The 16336-nt window shown below is 33.1% G+C and overlaps 3 protein-coding genes and 1 pseudogene across 4 annotated transcripts; 1 reads left to right on the forward strand and 3 right to left on the reverse strand.

Moving 5' to 3' along the window:
- Positions 1–226: 226 nt before the first annotated feature.
- LOC107920149 (protein NETWORKED 4B) lies at positions 227–3767 on the reverse strand. 2 transcript variants are annotated; one of them, XM_041084396.1, is made up of 3 exons: positions 3582–3767; positions 2233–2347; positions 227–1849 (listed from the first exon to the last, which is right to left on the reverse strand). In XM_041084396.1, the coding sequence occupies exons 2-3, from the start codon at positions 2327–2329 to the stop codon at positions 480–482; spliced, it is 1467 nt and encodes a 488-aa protein (XP_040940330.1). In that variant the 5' UTR covers positions 2330–2347; positions 3582–3767; the 3' UTR covers positions 227–479. The 2 variants fall into 2 exon arrangements, with proteins under 2 accessions (XP_040940330.1, XP_040940329.1); XM_041084395.1 differs by lacking the exon at positions 3582–3767 and adding an exon at positions 3308–3533.
- A 4701-nt stretch (positions 3768–8468) lies between these two features.
- On the reverse strand, positions 8469–10547 carry LOC121212144 (cytochrome b-c1 complex subunit 8). The gene is made up of 2 exons (XM_041084397.1): positions 10207–10547; positions 8469–8738 (listed from the first exon to the last, which is right to left on the reverse strand). Exons 1-2 carry the CDS (start codon positions 10374–10376, stop codon positions 8690–8692), a joined length of 219 nt encoding a protein of 72 aa, XP_040940331.1. The 5' UTR covers positions 10377–10547; the 3' UTR covers positions 8469–8689.
- A 2444-nt stretch (positions 10548–12991) lies between these two features.
- LOC121212145 (G-type lectin S-receptor-like serine/threonine-protein kinase SD2-5) lies at positions 12992–14902 on the forward strand (annotated as a pseudogene).
- On the reverse strand, positions 14356–15204 carry LOC107920828 (uncharacterized). Its single transcript, XM_016850695.2, has 2 exons — positions 14957–15204; positions 14356–14869 (listed from the first exon to the last, which is right to left on the reverse strand). Exons 1-2 carry the CDS (start codon positions 15098–15100, stop codon positions 14426–14428), a joined length of 588 nt encoding a protein of 195 aa, XP_016706184.2. The 5' UTR covers positions 15101–15204; the 3' UTR covers positions 14356–14425.
- Positions 15205–16336: the final 1132 nt, after the last annotated feature.

Consider the following 16336-nt stretch of genomic DNA (forward strand, 5'->3'; position numbering starts at 1 on the left):
CACCAATCGACTCTTAAAATAATCTGTTACAGAGACGACTCTAACTCCCTCGGTATTTGCCCAACCACTTCAATCCCAATGGGGTCATCATTCATTAAACTAACCATATAATTATATGTGAACGAGACATCCCTATTTGAGGAATGATCCACATTCACTGCGGTACAAACTGAATCTACAAGCTAATGATAGAAACATAAACCAAAATATAGAGTACATTGTTTGATTAAAATTGAAAACATGGTTCATATTTATCCATTGCAATGTTCAGATGTTCAATAACATGCAAAAGATATATATATATAGTCTAATGACAGCTTCAAGTTTATCTAAGCAAATACATATATCACCCAAAACTTCCCACAGAAACTCAAATTTAAGTACTAACAAGTTCATAAAACAAGTTAAACGAAAGATTACATCAAGGGAAAAAGACAATCAAGACAAGTAACTATACCGGTACTCGTATTTAATCGAACTCACAAAGCGATAACCGCGTGTCGTTTGTGCTTGAGGAATGTCTGAAAATCTTTATAACCACTCCTGTAATGGTCCAGACTGAAAGTAAGCTGTCTTATTACCTCTCTTTTCTCTTCAGACACATCTAAGATCATGTTCCTTTGCTTATCCACTTCCTTCTCAAGGTCCTTTATCTTCATTTTCAACTCATCTTCTAGATTCTTTGTTAGCTGCATATGTTCCTTGCTTAATTGTTGTAAATGGTCCTCCATTTGTCTGATCTGTAAATCACGAGAACGAACCTCGGCTACGAGATTGTTTACTGTTGCAGTAACACAATCTTTGTCTGTCATAAGCATATCATATTTCAATTTCATTTTGTCAAGGTTCTTATTCAAAGCTTCTATGCGTATACCTTTCTCATTAAGTTCTGTCCTCAATTGATTGATCTGACCTTGTAAGTTGGTTTCTTGTACGACAAGCAAGCTTTCGATTTCAGATTTTTTGGTCTCACATTGCCTTATTTTTTCCTCCAATAAATTTCCATGTAATTCCCATTCCTCGAGTCTTGCTTCTAAGAGAGTCTCTTTTTCTAACAAACCGAAAATTTCGGATTGAAAACTTGCTTTCTGTATAGAGAAATTATCTCTAGCATCACATAATGCACCCTTTAGCTCTTCAACTTCGTGACTGCGGTTCAATAGATTGTTTTCGTACCTCAAAATTTGTGCATTTAACATTACAATCTCTTCTTCTGATGCTATGATATTTTCTTTACTTGTAGAAAGCTCCTCCATCAACCTCATAACTTCAGAGTTCGAGTTTGAAAAACAAGCTTCGAGCTCAATTATCTGTTTTTGCAACTCCAATTCAAGTGACTCACTCTTCTTGAGTTTTGTATTCAACTTCACAATTTCCTCTTCTGCAAGTAAGAGTTTTAGGTTCGAATCCCTTAACTCTTCTTCATACTTAGTGAGCTTTTCATTCAATTCTTCATACCTTCGGTTTTCCCTCATCTTCGACTTATCAGTATCCATCGCCGAACTCAAGTAAACGTTGACAGATGAGATGAAAGATTCAGAGTCAGAATCTGAATCTGATGAAAACGAAGATGACTCAGTCCCTTCTTTCTCAGAACTACCACCAACAGAACTGAAAGACGAAGCTTGTTGAACAGGCTTATCAGGTGTAACCATTGGAGAGATTTGATCCAAACCACTATCAGGGCCTTGAGTTTTACGCAGTTCCCCGGTCAAACGATCATACCGCTCGGCCAAATTTCGATAAATACGGTAGAGTTCTTGAACTTGGACAATCACCTCGGATTTAGTCACATCTTCACTGTTGTCTTCCACCAATTTCATTATTTGTTTAACATTCAAGTCCATTTCTGCAAGTCAAGAATCAGTTTATCATTTACAAGATACCAACAAGAATCCATAACAACAAGAAGGGTGAAACATGGTAAAAGTACCAAGACTCCTAGGATTCAAATTGCAATTTGCCCTTTTTACTCAAAAAATAGGTAAATTAATCCTTTTTGTGCCACGTCTTCCTCATGCTGACATACGAGGATCATATTTTAATAGTAAAAATGAATGATATTTTTAACAAACGGATCAGTTTACCTTTTTATCTAATGTGCAAAAAACTAATTTGTCCATTTTTTCAATAGAAAAGACAAAATGCAATCTAACTCGTGGCATAAAATCCTCAATTATACTTTTACCTATAAAACATAAATGCAAGAACTTCAAAAGTTAATTGTTTTACCTTTTGAATTTTCAGCTAGCCATTCAGAATTTTCAGGATTGAGATGACTATCCCACCAACATGATTTCAAGTTCTTTGAATCAACTTTGTTCATCATATCTACTTCCTTTTTTGTCTTCAAAACAATATAAACATCGTTGTATAAGATTTCCCAAAAATAAACTCAGGGAAGAACAATTCCAAAAGATGATAGATTAATTATGTTCTTGGTGTCACATTATTGAAACAACAAACACATCTGATAAACCATAAAATGCCTCGAAAAGGAAGAAAAACACAAGTTGGCACCTTAGAAACTTCGAAACATTATAGCAATAATACTCCATAAAAACAGCCATGCTCAATAAGAGAGTAAAATAACAATAACAACGAAAATAAAAAATCGAGCACACTCCTTAGAATCACACCTTAAATGCAAGATCATATCTTAACGTAGACAACATAGAAACTCCGAAACATTATAGCAAGAATACTCCGTAAAAACAACCAAGCTCAACAATAGAGTAAAACCAAAATAACAACGAACACTCCTTAGCATCACACCTTAAATGTAAGATCATCCCTTAACATAGACAACCTAGAAACTCCGAAACATTGTAGCAAAAATACTCCATAAAAACAAAAGAAACACAAAAATTAGAAATCGAGCACACTCCTTAGCACCACTCCTTAAATGTAAGATCATACCTTAACACAGACAACCTAAAAACTCCAAAAAATTGTAGCAAGAATACTCCATAAAAACAAAAGAACGACGAAAATTAAAACGAAAATTAAAAATTGAGCACACTCGTTAGCATCACAAAACATCAGATCCTGTATTTTTTTTCGCAACACTAAAAAGAAATTGCAGAATGCAGACAATACAGTACAGATGCTTGAGCTGACCGTAGCCCACGGTATATAAACATGAACAAAAAGCTCAAGGGTTTAGAAGAAAACACCCCCACAATAGTAAATTAGAAACCAAACAAGCAATCTAAATTACAAACTTAAACTTTCACAGAAAAAAAAAAGGCTATAAAGGATTTGTATACAGCTACTTCAATTCATAGATAAGGTGAAAACTTGGAACCTCGTAGAAGATTTGTACTGATGAGTGATGATTATACTTTATCTTAAAGGAAACGATTATAAACCCCAACAAACAAGTATAGCCTTCAGCACAAGCCTTTTTCTTTTTGTTCATACATAGAAAAGAAATCTAACAGAAACCCAGTTTTTGTTTCAGCATTCTCTATATCAACTTCCATAAAATTCAATCGAAGTAACTCAAATAACATGAAATCTAAACTACAATTAGAAAGAAAAAAGAAAACTAATAAGTGTATCATATAGGGAATAGATACCTTAGTGAAAAGAATGAAAGTAAGAGCAGAGCAGAGCAAAAGTGAAAGATAGGCTTAGAACATGGCTTTTGAATTAACTTTGAGAGAATTACAATTATAAAGAAACAAATAAATAACATAAAATGGAGAAAGAGGACAAGGAGATGAAGGGTGTGAGAGAGAACAAAGGCTATTGAAATTGAAAATTGAAAGACAAGCAATTTTGGACTTTTCTTATTTTCCTTTTCTTCACTTTTCAAATTTCCCTCTTCTTTTCCTTTCCTTTCACTCTCTCTTTCTTTTCCAAATTTCAAAACTTCCAATTTGACTATAAATTATTTGCTTTGCTTTTGTCTAAGAATTATTATAATAGTTGATTAAGTCTTTAACTTAATTAGCACCGGCATTATTGTTAGTACAGGAAAAAGTGAATTTTGAATGCGTTAAAACGCATTATCTTCCTATTTGTATTGTATTAAAAAGAACTGATACCTTAAAAACTTATAAATATTAATTTGTAAACAATGATTATTAAAGTTTTTATTAAACACTCGTTTGACATTGGTTTAATCCGTATTACCCATATAACTTAATATAAAAAGAAAGTAGTTAATGAAGTTTTGTCATTACTTACAAAAAGTAAGTTCGAGTTTCATACACAAATCTCATATGTGAGTACCCACTCATTTTATTTTGGGTTTAACTCTTATCATGCATAAGTGTTTTCTAAATTTGCAATAAGAACAATTACTTTTTTGGGGGGTTTGAGAACTTACAATATCGAATAATCACAATAAATTTAAAGTTCTGTTAAATTTTTAAACGTGATAAATTCTCCCAACGATATTTTCTTTTTCTTTTTTTACAATCTAACACGATTATAAAATCTTTAATTAAATTTAATATGGAAAATTAAATATCATCAATTAATTTTTAAATAAAATTATATTTGATATATATATATTTAAAAATAAAATTGAATTAAGTAATAGCCAATAAATTAATTCAAAATTGAAATAATTGGAAATATATATGTTCAACCAACCCACCACCTAATGAGTTGATTAGAAAAGAGGCGGGAAAATGTAGGGCCCATGTGTTTGATATTTAGCATTTGGAAATATAATAATTACAACTGTAAATGGGCAAATGGACAAATATCCCCATCACTCACCATACAACTAGAATCCTAGGCCTTAGCTTTGAAATTTTCAACTTCACTTTATTACAAACAAATAGTATAGATTGAATGATTAAAAGGAAATTTTTTTAATAATATTAATAAAATTGTAAAGATTCTTTTGGATAATTAAAATGAAAATATTTTAAAAATTAAATGATTGATTAAGTATTTTATTCTAAAAATATAGTAAAAATGGACTAAATCATCGATTTTCAATTCAAATGGTTTTGAAAAAATAGAATCTAGATAATAGTTAAAACCACCATAAAGCAAAAATAGAAAATTATTACCGCTATGTATTTTATCTACTAAAGAGGTTCGACAAGGGTCTTAGTCTCCTTAAAATAGAAAATTGCATGTTTGGCCTTTCAAATTTTATAAAATTATAAGCTAATATATAATAAAATTGTACTTTGCCCTCTAAATAATGAATTCTTAATTTAATCTTTTAAAAATTATAAAGTTATAATCTAATAAAATGGTAAAATTACAATTTAGCTCTCATAAAAATATATGACTCAAGTTTGGTCCCCTCCCAGAAAAGAAATTTCTAGCTTTGCCCCTGCCACTAAAAGTCGACACTAAAAGTCGAGATATAAGTGTGAGAGAGAATAGATAATCCCAAAAATCAAATCTTAGAAGCATGGGTAATATAAAGCAAAGAGACGGCAAGAAGCAAATGGTAGCAACTAATGATGAGGACAAGCTAGAAGCAAATGGTAGCATGTTATACCTTGCTAGAAACATACCTTACCCAAAGCACATTTTGCTCACCATAGATATTTTGCCGTATCGATTATACCTTATTAAGGAGTTATGCCTAAGATTGTGCAATTAACATGCTTTGCAAACCTTAAGAAAGACTTATGAGCTTCACTTGGCTCCATCAGAATTTACTACTCAAGTAAACATGACCACCCATAGCTATTGAAGATGTGCCTAAAGGACACCATGACTTATCAAGCCAACGAACTAGAGGACAACTAGCAGAACGGGAACTATTGTAATAGACATAATCTTAGTGTTTGATACAACATCAACTCAAGGATTGATAAACATGAAATTAACATGGCATTAGAGTCTATTTACTCACATCGCCTATCTCATTAGAAAGTCCAACCCAGTCGATTTATTTAGCCAAACCTCTTCGTTGGAAAGTTGTGCATGTGACTCACACACGCTATCAACAACTTTTTGCTTCTTTTATATTCCGACGTGTGAGCACTTTCTTGCCCACTTTCTTCTATTAGCTTTTTTCCGATATCTTACACAATGATTTTAACTCTAGCAAAACCCTCAATTTAGTGTTTTAACTCTTCTTAATTTTTTAGTATTTCTCAACATGCTCGAAATTTTAGGTTTTCTTGGACCTCTATTCTCTACTGTTCTTGGTTCACATGCTATTACTACCATCAAATAACAAGGTAGCAATAATTATGTTTCTTGGGTCACTTTTATTGGTTTATAGGGCAAGGATACAAGGATCATTTAGAAATAAGATGCTAGTAAAATTAATAAAAATAAATGGTTAGGCCAAAATTGATGTACTACCATGTATTTTTATTGTGGAATTCTCTTGAGCCAAAGTTACTTCGTTTCACTCTAACAAAATCTAGTATGAAGTTTAAGCTAGGTCCGAGACTTTATAAATCGATTTTAGTCGGCAAAATTATAAAGTTGTCTCAAATCTTGTTCATTTGCGGCAAAATAAATAGAATATGGCTTGGCATTTGGGTCATGTTGAAACTTTCAAAGATGAATCCAATGTTATCAAGGGTGAATCTAAAAAAAAATTCAGAATAGATTGAGATTGAATCATAAATTTTTGAGAGGTGAATACATAATTTTATTATATATTAGTTTATGATTAAATTATTCTTGAAACTGACTAAATATATATTTTTCATTTTAAGGATAAAGTATAATTTGTCATATACAAAATTATTATTTAATAATTTTAAGAGGATTAAAATGTAATTTTTTTATTTTAAGAAAAAGAGAAGTCAAAAGCCTCTACCTGCCTCTTTGCAATTGCTCTTGAATATTGTCATGCAATCAACAGGTACATTTTTCAAAAAACAATTGTTCTTCAATCAAAATGTATCCATTCAAAATTCATCAAATTGCCACCATCATAAAAGAAATAAAAGTGGAAAATGCAAATTGCAAAAGTAGCACTGTCTCGCACTCATGGATACAACCAAACATGGCTTCACTCCTTTCTTTGCTGCACACTTTACAAGGTATTATATACATACACCTCAAATTGAGCAATTAAACAAGCAACATGGTCCACCAGCAAGATGTCGAAACCTAAAGTATGGATACAAAGATGTGACATACATACCAAGTGATATCAACATTATAAAAAAAATTATACAATCTTTAGAATTAAGTATAACCTCTCTCTAAATCTTAAATAAGAGGATAATGACACATTAACGTATTTAAATTTACATCATCTTATATAGAAAACAATATTAATACCAACATTCAATCACCTTACAAATTTTTTTATACATTATAATGCTCTTACAATAAAATGTAAGAAGAAAAATATTTTTTTTATATAATAGATGTGACATTATTTGAATGAAGTAATAAATATTGGTGTTACAAAACCCGATTGACATGCAACCTCAACAAGTTGTCAGCCTCACATCAAATGCTTTCTTAGGATTCCCAATTAAGATGCTCTTAACAGTTGAACAAAGAAAGCAATTGGCTTGAATAATTTCCAAATCAGTAGCTTTAACATTTAGTGCATGGAAGGCTTCAATGTCTAATCCAATTTTCAGCTTCTATCTTCTTGTTTGTAGGCTTTTCATTTGCATTATTAATTTAACAAGATCATGGCCTGCCTTCCTTTTTGATAACCACCCTAATCTTTATCACTTGCATTTTCAGCCATATATGCAATGGTTTGTAAACCAAATATATATTCTACCTAAAGAATCACACAAAACAATTTTAACATACTTCATATCTATGTTTGTTACTCCATGTATTTGGCTGATATCCTTATTCCGAGATTGAACAAATTAATCCTTAACTTGATCAATTTCGAAGCATTAAAATGTTTGTTACTCCATGTATTTGGCTGATATCCTTATTCCGAGATTGAACAAATTAATCCTTAACTTGATCAATTTCGAAACATTAATGCTTTTAGTTAATTGCACATAATTTTAATTTGTATAATAATAAACTTAACCCTCAAAACTTACACATTTGGTCAAATTGGTAATGATGTATCAAATGAAGCCTATCAAATGAAGCCTAAAACATTTTTACATAAAATGTGTAAATAGTGAAGATAAATTGGTTGATTTTTTAAAAATCTAGATCAAATTATACCAATCAAAATTATATACAATTGACTAAAAATATTAATGTCATCCTTAATTGCCCACTTTCGAAATTGACAAAGATTAAATTACTCCGATATTCTTAAGAGGGGCCAATTGGTTCAATTTGAAATTAAGAAGGACAAGAGAGGTCTTTTTACCCATGTATTTCATTATGAAAAACTTTTAAAAAATTCAAAACCCTCACCCGAATCCGAATATCAATAAAAAACTTACATGAATATAGAAAACATTGATATCCATAACCTTTGTTAAGGTTTGCCACAACCGATGGATTAAAAATGTTTCCTTCCTTTCTTCTCACTTTTATTTCTACCAAACAGAAAGATGGTGAGACTGGATACAACATGCACACAATTGAAAGGGCGAATCAACAAATTTATTTTACCGAAAATGGAGACACTGTTCCATATTCATTTATTCCATATGAATAACAAAACACCAACTCAAACAGTCAGATACTAATCAGATCCCAAACAAAAAACATGGTTCATCATTGGACCGAACCACAATAAATTTGCATCTAAAACGTAAAGGCTCAGAGTTACTCTGATAAAAAGGGACGCTTCCTGAGGTTTTTAATACCTGTGTTCCAATTTCTCCTTTTCTTTGAAGTTCTGGACATATCTGCACACAGTTGCATAAAACATGTAAATTGACTGAGAAGATACGTGAAAGCAGTTATTGTGATCAACAAAATGTGAATGCTATGCATGTAAGTCGGCTCCAACGGAGCTCAACAATCATCATTAAGTATTCTCAGGTCATGCAGAAAGTACACCTAAAATGATGCCGAAACTGTTGCCATGCACAAGCAAGAGCAATCCGTTCCATACTACTCAAGAAGACAGAATGGTCCCTACACACTATAACAAGATGTCATCCCATGCTTGCAGACATGTTCCAACAAATGCAGATGGAATTAGAAACAACAAACTAGAAAGTTATTGCTCCACTCTGAAACAACAGCTCTAAAACCATTTCTTTCTTCTTTCTTTAGTTTGAAGAAATCAATGCCTCAAATATAAATAATTATTTACTATAATTAGTAGCAAGAACTAAGTTAGAAATTACTTTTTGTTGCAGTTAAATTAGATATATCTACAGTTACATCATCATTAACCACCTTTTACTTTTTCCTCCACTTTAGTTCCTCCAATAAGAAGACCAACAGCCAAAGAATGTAAAAGCACTTAACACCTTAAGCATGAAAAACATATTTCAATGGAAATTTCAATGGAAACTGCCAAAGTTGTGCACAGAAGGCATGTTCCCAATTTTCAAAAACAAGTGCAGTGGCATCTGCTTGGGTAGAAATTCAGTATACCCCATCTAACTCTTCTCCTGTCCAAAGTCTAAACCCTAAACCAAATGAGAAACAAACCAAGCAACAAAGTCTAGTTATATTATCCCTCAAATAAAACCCTAAAATCAGAAGTCCAAAATTAGACTTTGTACTGACTCCGGATGTTGGTCGAACAAGAATAGAGACAATCTTCTACATATATAAATAAACTAACTAGGTAGACAGCGTTGGGACTGAACCAAATAGAAAGAACATAAACTTGATAGCTATATTCTTCTATAAATAGGTTTGTTGAGCAGTACGAACCTTCAACATATCCAGTATTATCCCTTATCAGGGATGGTTTTATTCAAAAGCCCTAGTGGATTCACCAAGTAAGACCCGATGAGACCAATGGCATATACGGGAGCATGCTACCACTGGTGTGCCTCGGCTCTGCCCAGGGCCATACAGGTTCACAGGCCAAGGAATACATCAACAGGTTCACATTTAACTACGACTTTCTTTTTTCATGTATAATAGCAATTGGGTAAGATCGAATTTCAAATATAAGAAATCATGAGAGGCGAAATCATCAAAGAAATCCATAAAACTAATAGATAGATGACAGATCCATAAAGCGATTTGATGAAATGAACCCCAATTGAAATTAAACAAAACGAAAGATATGTTAAAAACCCTAAATTTAAAAAAAAAGAAAAGAAAAGAAAGAAGGGAGAATGATTATATTACGGTAGTGATTATATTACGGTAGTATTCACTCAATAGCAATAGAAAAAGGGAAATTACGTGTACGTTCCAACGAGAGGAGCAAGGAGAAGAGTAGCGCTGATCCAATTCTCGGAAACCTTGTGAGAGATCTTGCCCGGAAGATCCTTCCACAGCCCACCCATAATCTTCTGTTGAAACGGCGACAAAGCGTATACCACCGCCCTCATCTTCACCGGCTGTTTCCCCATTTTCCTCTCAAAGTAATTTCACTATTCGATTATGATTTGATGGAAGGCAAAAGTCCAATGGTTCTCAATAAATTCTAGGGAAAATTTGTAAAGGCGTGCGGTGCCTGCTTGTTCTTGGACTTGGTTAATTAACCAAACAAATCATGGGCTTTGGTCTTTGGGTCCAAACCTAAACTAAGGCCGCTGTAAAAGGGTTTATAACGTTGTTGCTGAGTTTTTGGATAAAATAAAAATTAGTTACTTAGGTAATTTTTTATTCAGCCCTTTTAATTTTGAAATTGAGCAAATTGGTCCCTCTAAAAAAATCGGAGCAATTTATTCTGTGTTAATTTTGAAAGTTTAGCAATTAAGGATAATTGATCATGGTGTTATTGTTTTCCGTTAGTTGTACATAATTTTGATTGGTATAACAACAAATTTAGTTATTAACATTTACATAATGTTAATTTGGTCTTAGTTCTAAAAAGTTCAACACATTTTAGCCTCGACATTTACATATTTACATAAATTTTGTAGGCTAAATTTGTTAAATCGGGGGCATATAAACCGAATGTCTAAACTTTGAGAGCTAAATTTTTTATTATGCCAATCAAAATTATGTACAATTGATAAAAATCATTAAGGTCGTCGAGACTAGTTGTCATTAATTTCTCACTTTTGAAAATGACATGGATTAAATTGCTTCAATTTTTTTAGATGGACCAATTTGCTCAATATTGAAATTGAGAGGGACTAGAGAGGTCTTTTTACCATAATTTTTTAATTTTGGTCTTTGAATTTTTGTTATCAACGTTAATATTTCCTAATTTAGTCCTTGCACTTGAATTCCATTAAAGTATGCTCACCTAATTTTTAAAATTCTTTTTTAGATTTTATATAATATTTTTAAATTACCAAGTGATGATGTGTCACAGTGTTAAATGTCACGTTCTCAAGTTTAGGGACTAAATTAAAAAAAGATATCAAAATTAGGGATTAATATGAAAAAAATTAGGACTAAATATATATTTTTATCTCTTTCTTTTATTAAAGTTATAAATTAAAGGAGAAATTTCAATTATAATCCATCAGTGTATTCATGATCGGAATTATTGAACTGATAAACTAGAATTCTTATGGGAAATTATTACTCATGCATAGTGAAATTTGAACTTTTCAAGGTCTCATTAAGTTAAAGTTCCATAAGTGTGTTTTGCTGACTTATACACACTTTAGCCATGGTTAATATATATATATATATACATACATTTATATCTATATACTCTATATACTCTATTTGAAGGGTTGATCGAGTACGTGGTTGATTAAAAGTAAACCATTTGTGAATCAAGTGTTCTTTCCCTCACCCTCACCCCCACCACCACACCTCTTTTCTTGGTGATTCCTTAAAAGAACAATAATGAATCTTTTTCCACCAATATGATAGCATGAATTCTTTAGTTTGTCATTGTTGCAGCTAATTTGTTCTTCCCTGCAAAGCCATTGCCTGTCTTACTTTGCAATGATCATGAAGACGAATGTCAGCAGCTACTTTCCGATGATCACACTTTTGATTCTCCTCCTCATTCCGTCTTCATATCTTGGTGACGCTGAAATCATAGGTTATCCATCATTTGTTAATGGCCCGAATCCATGGAGAAACACTCCTTCATCCGACTTTAGTTTCTGGGGATCAGCCGGTGTGGGGCCGATCCTTGTTTATGGGAAGTTTGTCTTTGGCTTCCAATGCAGCTTTGAGGGTGACGACTGCCTAATTGTTGTCTCCATCTTCAAGACCAGTTCTGATGGCAATTCTAGATTTTCTCCACAAGTGGTATGGGCCGCTAATCGGAACAATCCAGTTGAGATTCAAGCACTGTTGGAGCTTACTTCTCAAGGCCAACTTATCTTGAAAGATGCTAATGATACTTTGATTTGATCCCCAAGCACTGCAAGCAAGTCCATTTCAAGGTTAACCTTGGGTTCTGAGGGGAACCTCAAGTTGTTAGACAAAACCAACCTCACGGTTTGGCAGTCATTTGACCACCCTACGGATGTTTTAGTTCTTGGTCAAAAGTTAGCATCAGGACAGAAGTTGAGGTCAAGTGTATGGCCATTCGATTCTAGTGAAGGTTTATTTGCATTTAGTATCATTGATGGTGTATTCAATGCTTATATAGATTCAGATCCTTCTCAAATGTATTACAGATCGTTTGTCTCCGAAGATCAATCCTATGCTGAATTCCAAACTGGAGGCTTCGGGAGTTTGATAATGGCAGGCCCAGCTAATTTTATACAGTTGGGAAGTGATGGCCACTTGAAGGCATATGAGTTCAAAGAACAAGGATTGAAGTGGGTGGGGACTGATATGCTCGACACTGATCAATGCAGTTATCCATTGGCATGTGGAAAATATGGCGTTTGTTCAGAAACGGGATGCAGTTGCCCTGATGATGCAAGTGAAAACGAAACAGCTTATTTTAAGCCAAATAATTTTACAGCAGATGATGGATGTCATGCCATTTCACCAATCTCTTGTGAGCTATCTCTTTATCATAGTTTTCTGGAGCTCCGAAGAATCAATACTCGATACTTGGATTATATCTTGTCCTCCAAGACATTACAATTAGAAGATTGTAAGGAAGCCTGTTTAAAGAATTGTTCTTGCAGAGCTATCATGTATAATGGAAGGAACAAATGCCTTCTTCTATCTCAAGTGTTCTCCATGAGAAGAAAGAAGGTTTTGATTATGCCACAACTTTTATAAAGGTGCAAAGTTCTCCAATATTTTCACAGAGACCTAGCAGGAATCCTTCATCACCCAATTTCCCTCGAAGGAAAAGGCAAAATACAATAGTTATTGTGGGCTCACTTCTTGGAACCATCTTTGGTGTGTTTCTAATCTTCTCTTTCCTTTTTCTAAGATTTAAAAATGGTTTCCAAGAATATGAGGAAGATTATCTAGACAACATGCCGGGAATGCCAAATAGATTCTCTTACGAAGAGTTGAAGAACGTCACCTACAACTTCAGCAACAAGCTTGGCGAAGGTGGATTTGGGTCTGTTTTTCGTGGAATCCTACCTTCAGGTTCTGAAGTTGCGGTGAAGCATCTTGTTGGTTTTGGTCCAGTTAAAAGTCCTTCACAGCTGAAGTTCAGACAATTGGAAGCATCCACTATTTCAATTTGGTAACTTTGGTTGGATTTTGTGCTGAAAAATCCAATAGGCTTTTAGTTTACGAGTACATGGGAAATGGCTCCCTAGATCAATGGATCTTCAACAAAAACCAAGAACCTGCTCTTGGATGGCAAATTAGAAAGAAGATAATTCTAGATATAGCCAAGGGATTGGCCTATCTTCATGAAGAATGCAACCAAAAGATACTTCACTTGGACATCAAATCTCAGAATATTCTTTTAGATGAGAATTTTAATGCTAAAGTTTCAGATTTCGGGTTATCTAAGCTAATTGGAAGAGACCAAAGTCGAGTTGTAACAACTATGAGGGGAACCCCTGGTTACACGGCTCCTGAATGGTTAAGCTCGGTCATAACTGAGAAAGTAGATGTCTATAGCTTTGTTATAGTAGTCTTGGAAATTCTGTGTGGGCGTCAAAACTAACAGCTCTCAACAAGAGGAAGATAGACATTTAGTCGGACTTTTTAGGAGAAAGCAAGAAATGGGGCAACTTATGGATTTAGTCGACAAGTGCAACGATGATATGCTATCGAATGCAGCAGAAGTTGTAGAGATGATGAAGGTTGCCGCATGGTGTTTACAAACTGAATATGCCAGGAGGCCTTCTATGTCCATAGTTGTGAAGCTTTTTGAGGGCTCAGTTGATGTTGTAGGTAACATGAATGAAGATCTTTTAAATGGATTAACACATGAAGCTATGGAGACCTTTGCTTCAACAGTTCTACCCTCAATGTTATCTGGGCCAAGATGATGATCATGGAGATGAACATCAATCTTCAAATATATTTCATCAAGATAGGATGTAAGTTAAGGTATGGAAACTCTTAATCAGCTTAGTAAATAGAATTACAAAAAAAAGGACAAATATGAACATTAATCAGCTTCTTGTAAACCACCCAATACAACCGACCCCACAAACAAACCAGCAGCACCGACGACAAGTGCTCCAGCCACCACCACTTGCACCGCCACTAACCCCACCGAATCATCCGGTATGATCACGATCGCTGCCAACGCCGCCACTAAAGCCGGGAGTGCAGCAGAAGCCAAAGTCGAAGGGGATACACCGGCCACCTTCTCCAACAAGCTGAGCAACCCAAGCTCCTCTGCTTTAGAGAAAACACCGAGTTTCTCTATCGATGAAAGGGTGAAACCAAGCTCCTCCGCCTTCGATAAAAGCCCAGCTTTTTCAACGTTGCTTAGAACTTTTCTCTTCTCAAGTTTCTTAAACACATCCACTTCAATTTCTTCACTTCCTTCGTAAAAAATCCCTGCTCCGAACCATTGTTTTTCCCATTCTGAGTCGTATTTGTTTACCTGAAAATGAATAAATAAAATCAAATAAAAAAAGAATTGATGGAAAATTTTCTTTCTGTTTTTTCTTGGGAACCAAGCAGGGGGTACCTTCTTTTTGGGAGCCATGGAGACGACTGTTAATGGCTTTTTGGCGGGAGAAAAGGGGTTAAATTGGAGTTTTTTGGAAGGAAACAGATTGGTGTGTTCAATTCTTGTAAGGTAAGAGACTGGGGATGGTGTAGAGACCGCCATTGATGAATCAAAGGTGACCTGAGTAGGGAAACTTTTTCTTTATTATTTTTTATTGGTGATGGTTATTGCCACGTTGGATGATATATGTAATCTCCACTTATGTCATGTCGGATTCTCGGCCAATCAAAATAGTCTTTGTTTTATCTGGGAAACAAAGATTTTGTCAATTAGGTTAAATATGTCATAGATCCCTATATTCTTCATAAATTTACAATTTAGTCCCTGTATTTTTATTTCTAGGACTTTAGCCTTAGTTTTCAAGTTTCAAAATTCAAGTAAAATTTTCAACAGTGTTAAATTTGTTGGTATGAAATAAATTTAACAAAATAAATTTAATAGTATTAATAGTTGGACTTGAATTTAAAATTCAAAAGTCGAGTGACTAATTTTGATATGTACATTAGATTAGAGATCACAGATCCATCTCAATTTTGATATTGAGTAAATTGATGCCTTTTAAAAAAAAATTAAAACAATTTAATCACAATTTCAAAAATCAGCAACTAAGGCCAATTAATCACAATTAATTGTACATATTTTTTATTGATAAAATAACAAATTTAACCCTCAAAATTTATATATTCTATCAATTTAGTCTTAGTTTAACAAATTTAACTCACAACATTTACACATTCTCTCAACGATTACATAAAATACATAAACATCAAGCACTAAAATTTGTTATTTATACCAACCAAAATTATGTATAATTGACAAAAAAATTAGATTAAGGACTAATTCAAAAGTAGAGGGATTAGATTTGGGATGGAAAAAAATTAGTAAAAAAACCTATCAGATCCCTCTCAATTTTGATATTGAGTAAATTGGCCCCTTTCAAAAAAATTAAACCAATATTTTAATCACTATCAATTTCGAATATGAGCAACTAAAGCCAATTAATAGCAACATTAATATTTTTTATTGGTAAAATAACAAATTTAGCCCTTAAAATTTATATATTCTATCAATTTAGTCTTGATTTAACAAATTTAACCCACAATATTTACACAAAATACATAAAAATTGTTATTTATACCAATCAAAATTATGTACAATTGACAAATAAACATAAATGTTATGATTAATTGTCTTTAGTTGTTCATTTTCGAAATTGACAATTTTCTTTACATTGAGTTTCAAGATGAATTTAATTGTAAAACTAACCGAGCTCCATGATAACTATCGGAACACCTTATATATAATTAATTTATAATATATGATGACAAAATGTATTAA

The sequence above is a fragment of the Gossypium hirsutum genome, chromosome A13, assembly GCF_007990345.1.
Source record: "Gossypium hirsutum isolate 1008001.06 chromosome A13, Gossypium_hirsutum_v2.1, whole genome shotgun sequence".
NCBI lineage: Eukaryota > Viridiplantae > Streptophyta > Magnoliopsida > Malvales > Malvaceae > Gossypium > Gossypium hirsutum.